This window comes from Euleptes europaea, chromosome 10, assembly GCF_029931775.1.
Source record: "Euleptes europaea isolate rEulEur1 chromosome 10, rEulEur1.hap1, whole genome shotgun sequence".
Lineage (NCBI taxonomy): Eukaryota > Metazoa > Chordata > Lepidosauria > Squamata > Sphaerodactylidae > Euleptes > Euleptes europaea.
The window spans coordinates 16744361-16753410 of record NC_079321.1 but is presented as its reverse complement, the minus strand read 5'-3'; the positions used below and the strand labels follow the sequence as shown (position 1 = coordinate 16753410).

The 9050-nt window shown below is 44.5% G+C and overlaps 1 protein-coding gene across 1 annotated transcript; it reads left to right on the top strand.

Moving 5' to 3' along the window:
* Window positions 1-337: 337 nt before the first annotated feature.
* BMP2 (bone morphogenetic protein 2) lies at window positions 338-8754 on the top strand. Its single transcript, XM_056856287.1, has 2 exons — window positions 338-692; window positions 7910-8754. Exons 1-2 carry the CDS (start codon window positions 347-349, stop codon window positions 8752-8754), a joined length of 1191 nt encoding a protein of 396 aa, XP_056712265.1. The 5' UTR covers window positions 338-346.
* The last annotated feature ends 296 nt before the right edge of the window (window positions 8755-9050 follow it).

Here is a 9050-nt window from a genome sequence, read left to right as displayed (position 1 = left end):
CCGTCATGCTAGGAAAAGTTGAGGGCAGCAGGAAAAGAGGAAGACCCAACAAGAGATGGATCGACTCAATAAAGGAGGCCGCGACCCTCAATTTGCAAGATCTGAACAAAGCTGTCAAAGATAGGACATTTTGGAGGACTTTCATTCATAGGGTCGTCATGAGTCGGAAGTGACTTGATGGCACTTAACACACACACCACACATGGGTTGGAAAAGAACCACTTTGAGGTCTCGACCTTGCAAAATCTTGTACGTTGGCTTTTATTCTAGGATATGTCTTGCCTCTGCCATGTTGCCCTAACCCCTCTTCTTTTGATTTTGGCCCTTGTGCTACAGGTTTCTGACCATGGTTGCCGGGACCCATTCTCTACTAGCACTGCTGCTTTATCAGGTGTTGCTGGGCGGCTCAGCCAGCCTCATCCCAGAGGTGGGCGACCGGAGAAGGTTCAGTGGCGATTTGATTCGGGCTGCTCCGCTGCAACTCTCGGAAGGGATCCTGCGTGAATTTGAGCTGCGCCTGCTCAATATGTTTGGTCTTAATCGGCGGCCCACGCCGAGCAAGGACGCCATCATCCCTCCCTATATGTTGGAGCTCTACCACCTGCACACCAGCCAAAAGCCAAGCCCCATGGACTACAACCTGGAGAGAGCTACCAGCAGGGCCAACACTGTCCGAAGCTTCCACCATGAAGGTAAGGAGGAATGGCGTCTGCATTGGCTTTCCCTGCCCAAGCTGGAATGGAAATCACCCCGTGCTTGCGACATACCAAACCGAATTCAAGGGTTTTGCCAAGATGTTCCGCGCTTGTGGATGTACTCGTTTTGGTATTCGTTGATGCAGCGCTTTCTATTTAAATATTTGTGCATTCCTCGTTACGCAATTTGTGTCACTCCTGGTTGCTTGGCTGACATGTAATACATGGGCCCCATTGCAGGGGGAACCTTATCGGTTTTGTTGACAAAATCAAAAGTTCTTACATCACATGGGGAGGGGCTGTGGCCCAGTGGTAGAGCATCTGCTTGGCATGCAGGTGGTCCCAGCTTCAATCCCTGGCATCTCTAGTTAAAGGGACTAGGCAAGTAGGTGATGGGAGAGACCTCTGCCTAGACCCTGGAGAGCCGCTGCTGGTCTGAATAGACAATACGGACTTTGATGGACCAAGGGTCTGATTCAGGTGTTCACTCAAAGCTTCATGTGTTCACTCAAAGCTAATGCCCCAAACCCACCCACATTGACTTGGAACTGTTTAGTCGAGTCTTCTTTCCAAGCTATAAGCTTTTGATGTGAAACAGTATTTGGAATGGGAAGCTTTCAATCAAATCACCTAAGATAATATCTGAAGTGGCAGAATCATGGATAAATTTGGAAGTTGGCTCTAAAATGAAATCAAACTCTGTTGGCACAGACCCGCTCAATCTTACGATTAGAAATCATGAGAGATCTTGGCAAACAGGAATGTCGAAAGAACTGTGAAACTTGATGAACCCTCTCACCAAGTTTTGTGTCTTCATGAGAATAGGAAAAGGGTCAAAAGCATGATTGCAGTTTGTGACCTTGATAGCTAACAAACCCTAAACATCAGTCATCTTAAAACCCTGATTTTTTAAAAAAACCCTGATTTAAAAAAAAAATTAAAAATTAAAAAATTTTTTTTTTTTTAAAATCACATTCTCAAGAAATAACACGTTTTTGAAAGTCTGGTCTGGCACTTACATTGCACTGGTTGAAAAACTGCTTTCCCTGCCTCTCCATTATTGTGCGTTTCACTGAACGGCAATGTGGGTGGCCAGTTTGTTTCCACAGGCGTATGATCATTTTTTTGTTCAAGGTGTTAAATGTACAGCTTTTTATGAAAAACCTTTGAAGCAAAAATGGGGAAGAGTACAAAGGAAGTCGCCTCACTTCCCCTTAATAGCTAGTAATCTTCGCTTTAATATAGTTAATTTCCATTAAAAGTTTTTTTTAAAAACCCAGTATATTTCTAAAAATCCTGAATGCACACTGTGTATACACATTTATTTTGAAGTCACCTGGATTGCTCCGCAGCAAGAGAAGGGAGGTGTTTTTTTAAAGCACATGTTCGCATTCTGTACAAATTATGAGTTCCCACTAATAATTTCCCTTAAAAAAAAAAAAGGCTGAATTCCAAGAAAAGTCTTTCTAATTTACAGTTGGCTATAGGGTCACTTGGAAGGTTTTCTAATCCCTGTCTAATCCCCGTGAGAGATCAATTTAACAATCAATCACATTGTTTCCACCATGACTCTGTCTTCTATTTAAATCTCGCTTTAGCATAGCGTTAAGGTAAGCCCTTCAGAAAGCAAGGCTGATCACTTTTTTGGGGGGGAGCAGCTGTCCATTGGATTTCACGTGCACCTGGGGTTTTAGGTCACCCAGATTAAAAGCCACAGGCAAATATGTACTTAGCCAATGGTGAGCACCACGCTCTTCAGGTCCACCATCGCCACTTATCCTCGTAGCTTCGAACGAGGCCGTTTCCCTAAATTCTCGGCGTTTTTGCCTGAAAAATGTATGCAAAACGCTCCTGTCAAAGCTCCTTAAACTTGAACAAACTTGTCCAAGGTGCAAAGCGCTTGATCTTGACGTTGCGAATGCTTCTGGTTGCCTGGCACCCCAGTCAGAACGAACGATCAAACGTTTCTCCATTTTCGCGACACCGTTCTCCCTCCCCTCTGACAGTATTACTAAGCACAGTTCTGTGACAGTGAATTTCTGAAACCACAGGCCTTTGCACATAACAGGAGCAGATTCTGGGTAATACCGTTAACCATTAGTAGCCTATACATATCTATCCATTCCTTGATCTGTTCATATCCCACACACAGCTACTTTAATTTAAAACAAAAAAACAGGAAAGCATGCAAAAGGCATGCAAAGGGTTGTCTGTTCTGCAAAAATATCGCAAGGGTTTCAGACTTCCAACCTTGGTGTTTTCATTATTGGCACATTTGTAGCCTTACTGTAAAAGGTACATGTGTGGGGGATACCAACGATAGGATAAAGCTAGGAACAACAAGAAAAAAGAAATATGCATTTCATTTTCTTTAATTAAGTTGATGTAGAAGCAACAGTCTGAACAGTGATTATACTAACTAATAGTAAGTCTTAATGAGGCAAGAGATTAATGGTGTAATTGAATCTTGTACTGTGGTTTATGCTGCTTTGTGTATTAAATACGAAAGGAAGGAACAGGAGAACACACACCGCACATAGTTCATTTGTGCCAAAACACCTCTTAACATACATCTGTGGGGCTGAGGGCCGCTAAGTATTTTGGTTGGCTGAACTGCGGCACTCACGGTGCAATCCTACGCAGAGGTAATGCCGCCCGAGCCCTGTTGAAACCAGTGGGGCTTAGACTGGAGTATCTCTGCATAGGATTGCCCTGTCAGTCAGTGTAATGCCAACAAAAGAGCTCCTTCATGTTCAATTATGGTGGATTTTATTATTTGTCTAAAGTCCTCATAATCGTTAGAATTAAACCCTTTTAGGAATGCCTTCAAGCATTTTGTTTTGCCAACGCGGAAGTCCTCCGGTGCCCAAAGACCCCCTTCAGCCAGCGTGGTGTAGTGGTTAAGAGCAGTGGTTTGGAGCGGCGGACTCTGTTCTGGAGAACTGGGTTTGATTCCCCACTCTTCCCCATGAGCGGCAGAGGCTAATCTGGTGAACTGGATTTGTTTCCCCACTCCTACGCACGAAGCCAGCTGGGTGACCTTGGGCTAGTCTCAGTTCTCTTGCAGCTCTCTCAGCCCCACCTACCTCACAGGGTGTCTGTTGTGGGGAGGGGAGGTGACTGTAAGCCGGTTTGAGTCTCCCTTAAGTGGTAGAGAAAGTTGGCATATAAAAACCAACAGTTTTTCGTCTTTAGCTGTGGCTTCATAACCCGCCTTTAGCCACCCTGTCTTGGGTTGAACCAGAGATGAGCATTCTTGTTGAATCTGTGCCCTTAAAAAAGCAACCACAAAAAGATAGAGGTTGACTCTGACAGTTCGTCATGACCAGGATTTAAGCTGAGTGTCACACTGTAGGCTCCCTATTGGTCACCTGCCTTTCCTACAAGGAGCTAAGGGTGGTGGTATGTTGAGGGCTGTACTCTCAACATATCTGCGTCAGAGGTTAGACTGAAAACAAGTGAGCTTCAAGGCTCAGGAGGAATTTGAATTCAGGTCTGCAGAATCCAGTGGCATTGGTGTATGCATAATTGGTTCCTCGGTGTGACCGGTGTGAACTTTAAAAATAGGGTCTGGCTAATCCGAAAGATGCGGGAGGGCAGCAATCTATACCCCTGCTTTTCTCCCCAATGGGGGCCCCAAAGCAGCTGACTAAATTCCCCCCTCCTCCATTTTATTGTCGCAACCACCGCTTTGCAAAGTAGGCTAGGATGAAAGGCAGAAAGTGACCGGGCCCAGATTACCCATTGAGCTTCCACAGTAGAGTAGATTCAATCCTGGATTGCCCGGATCCTAGACTGACACAAAATGCTATGCCATGTTGGCTCTCAAATCCTCACTTGTTGGCTGTTGAGGGCAGAAATGGCAACATGGTTTGTTGTCGTTGCTTTAAGGTGTTATCTGAGTTTTTGTACCACTTTGCTTTTAAGCATGCTTCTCTGTTTATTACTGCATAAAACCACCACCACACTCGCCTCTGTACAGGTGGTTTACTTGGCGTAGGACTCTCACATGGCCCTAGGTCTGCACGTGGTGCAAGAGGAAGCAAGCGTTTTTAAAACAAGGCACAACTAATCCACCGGTGCAGCCCTGGATTTCATGCAGCCACCGCTATGGGGACTGGCAGCGCTATATTGGCAGAAGCTATTTGGACAGCGGCAGGTGTTGTCCAATGCCTCGCATGGCACCACGGCGGTGGGGAGGGTGTCCGGTAAAATAAAGCAGAACAGGAATATTGATGAGCGGCGGAAAATGCATCTCTGTTTCTGTACTGTGTGAGAAGGGGGAAAATCTAGTGTTTTTAAAAAGCCTGTTTGACCAAAAAAAAAAAAAAAGCTTTCTGGAAAGTCCCCTTATCTATATTTAAATTATTAGTGCTACCATGTTCCCATCCTCATCATGACATCAAGTTCGGGGTTTTTAAGCATACTGTGTTTAAGGGTCGTTACCAAGGCCCCTTAGAGATGTATAAAATATCAGAGCACAGTCCATGAAGATAGTATAGGCAATGAACACAAACCGAAGTTGACACAGCCTGGCTGTTGCTTGTCGTGGTGAACCCTCCATCGCCATTGGCTGGGCTGCTGTGATGTCAAGGAGAGGGTGAGAGATGGGAAAACAGGGAAGAGGAAGGCTGGGATTAGAGAAGAACTTGAGGAAAGGGGCATGCAAGGAAAAGCAGGATACCTTGTGATGTCAAGGAGAGGGTGAGAGATGGGAAAACGGGGAAGAGGAAGGCTGGGATTAGAGAAGAACTTGAGGAAAGGGGCATGCAAGGAAAAGCAGGATACCTAATGGAGGGGGCCGACCTAAGGAGAAAGATCTGGGTTTAGGCCAGCAGCCTAAAGAGGTGTAAGGGTTAGAGGTGGCTGGAAATAGTGGGAAAGGATGCACATGAAAGGATACAGTGATAAAAATTTTACTTTGAACATGCCCTTTGTTAAATGGGATTTTTAAGGATGCTTCCAGACTTATTTAATGGGGGGGATAGCTCATCACACACAGGTATGTAAGCAGTTTGGGGGCAAATGGGAATACAGAAGTGAAGCATGCTGAATTTTGAAGTAAGCCGATTACAAGCAGGCTCTCCTTCCAGAGTTGGTGAGCTGCCACTGGTCCTGTCCTCCCTTTAATGCTACTTAATTGTTACGCACTTAAATGCAAGTTCCTCTTTAGATTGACATGATAGAAGGATAGGGAGGCTAGGAAATTAGGCATCCTTCAGACACAGGAGGACAAGGAGAAGTGTGAATTACGGCTGGCTTTTGCAAAGGGACACCAGTAGTGCCTGTCACGGCTGTTAATCTTAAACTTATTCTCTTGGCATCTCAGTAAAACCCATGAGACTTCAAAATAAATACACTAGCCAGTCAGTGTGGTGGTTCAGTTTATTTGTTTACAGTATGCCTACATTTAGCCCGATTACTAGATTTTATGCAGGTACTCTTAAAGATACTGTGCGTTTTGGTAGTTTGGGGGTGTGAAGTTTGCTAGCCACATTTCTCATATTCAGCCTAATTGACAAAACAGCTCCATGAGGAGCTACTTTAGTCTAAAACTCTGTATAGGTTTGCACTGCTAGAGATTTTGTTTGAAATGGTATCGCATAGGCAGCCCTTGAAATAAACTGTGGGGGAATACCTTATTTTCTTGCTGTTGTAATAGATCTTTTATTTTTTTTTGGTGGGGAATACTTGCATATAGCTTTATCCTAAAAGAATAAAATTAATTTTGGCAATTATTAGGCACAGGCTATCAATATCATGTGGCATTATGGATTTGCATACATTAAGTCAGAGTAATAAATTCTCAGTTTCATTCACAACTCACGCACATACATACATCATGCTGCAAATGGCTCAGGATTTGAGCTAAATTAACCCCCAGTTCAAATCTCAATTCGGCTGCAAGCTTGAGTGACCCTGGGCAAGCCCCACCCCGAGGCGAATAATCTGGGCCATCCTTTAAACTGCTGTTTTGTTGCAAGGATGTTGTGGTTAATATGGGCGGTGTGTATAGAACATGCACATGAACACATGAAGCTGCCTTATACTGAATCAGACCCTTGGTCCATCAAAGTCAGTATTGTCTATTCTGACCGGTAGCGGCTCTCCAGGGTCTCAGGCAGAGGTCTTTCACATCACCTACCTGCCTAGTCTCTTTAACTGGAGATGCCTGGGATTGAACCTGGGACCTTCTGCATGCCGAGCAGATGCTCTACCACTGAGTCACGGCCTCTCCCATGCAGAACAACTATATGATCAAGTAGTTGAAATTTTACATTTCTAGAAGAGCAAAGGAGTAGGCACAGCTCAGAAAACATCCTACAGGCTACTGCCAGCCGTTATGGATAATGGCTTTGCCAGAGGCAAGTCTAGTTCTGAATGTCCAAGTCAGCCTGTGTACCATTATTCTTCATCATGTCCGCAGGGCTGGGTTATAAGGCCTAAGGTGCCACCCACAGGTTTCAAAGGAACACCCAAACCCACTCAGAACTACATAACAGGGTCCTCTTGAGTAAAACTGCAGAGGATGCTTTGGCCAAAGACGTGTGTAATTAAAATACATGGGATCCGATCCACCGCAAATCTATACTCAGAGCATTGGAACAACATGATGGAACTGGAGGTCGGTAGCAAAGAGGGGAAAATCAGCACAAACCATCCCTTTCCTGGAGCAGAAGTTTTCTGCAGGATCCAAGCCATTATTTTGAACAGGGAGTTCAAAAATTGTGGAACCTGTCAATCACGAAGCCTCTGGAAGAGGTTTTAAGTGACTGACATAAAAGCAATCGTAGAGTGCTTTAAAAAAATGCAAAGAAATGCAATCCCTTTCCTTGATCCTCAGTCACTTTTTAATTACTCTCAATGGGCCCCTGCTAACCAGTGTTATTTTTTTTAATGCCCTTGAATTCCACAGCTATGCCTCATATTTCATTATGGCCACCTGGGATTCTCACTGTAGTCCGATCAGATGCAAAGACATGACAGTAAATGAAGCACTGTAACATCATGTTTCATACACTGGCTGAGATACCTAAAAAAGACAAGATAATCCCTTTATTGTTGTTGTGGTTGGAATCTTCAAATCCCTAAAGTAAGCATGAGTTGGCTTATGAGTACATTAATTTGAAAGGTGCCAGTAATGCAGTAATTGTATTTTTTATTACTTATCTAAGTTACTGATTGTGCTTTTGCTCTTTCCCCCCCTAAACCAGAAACTCTGGAAGAGCTTCCAGAAAGAAGTGGGAGGACATCCCGCCGTTTCTTCTTTAACTTGACTTCTATCCCAATTGGGGAGTTTATTACTTCGGCTGAGCTTCAGGTTTTTCGGGAGCACCTGGAAGGCGCCTTTGAAACCAACAGCAGTTCTTATCACCGTATTAATATTTATGAAATAATCAAGCCGGCGAGGGAAGCCTTCGAGGACCCCGTCACGAGACTTTTGGACACCCGCGTGGTGCATCACAACGCCAGCAGATGGGAAGCTTTTGACGTCACACCTGCGATAATGAGGTGGATTGCACACGGACAGCCGAATCACGGGTTTGTGATAGAAGTGGTCCATTTGGACAACGAGAGCAGCGTCTCCAAGAGACACGTCAGGATCAGCAGGTCTTTGCATCGGGACGATGCTAGCTGGTCTCTGGTTAGGCCTCTGCTAGTGACCTTTGGGCACGACGGAAAGGGGCAGCCTCTCCATAAGCGAGAGAAGCGCCAGGCGAAACACAAACAACGCAAACGCCTTAAATCCAATTGTAAAAGGCACCCGTTATATGTGGACTTCAACGACGTCGGGTGGAATGACTGGATAGTGGCCCCGCCGGGTTACAGTGCCTTCTACTGCCACGGAGAGTGCCCCTTTCCTCTGGCAGATCATCTAAACTCCACCAACCATGCCATTGTTCAGACTTTGGTCAATTCGGTGAATTCCAAAATCCCCAAAGCTTGCTGCGTGCCGACGGAACTGAGCGCAATCTCCATGCTCTACCTTGATGAGAACGAGAAAGTGGTACTAAAGAACTATCAAGATATGGTTGTGGAGGGCTGTGGTTGCCGCTAATGCAGCAGCAGCAAAAAAAGACAAATACAAACGAGAAAAATAACTTGACACTTTAATATTTTCCCAATGAAGACTTTATTTATGTTATGAAATGGAAAATTAAACACACCTATTTTGGAAAAAAAAATCTATTTATGTCTACAGAAAAAAGTGAGGAGAAATATTTTAATCAGAGAGTTATTCCTTTTAAAAGATTTTTAAACATGTTTTAGTTGTACATTTTATATGGGTTTAACCCCCCCTCCTCCCCTTTTCCCCCCTCAGCACATGAAGTATAAAGGTCAGATTCTTATTTT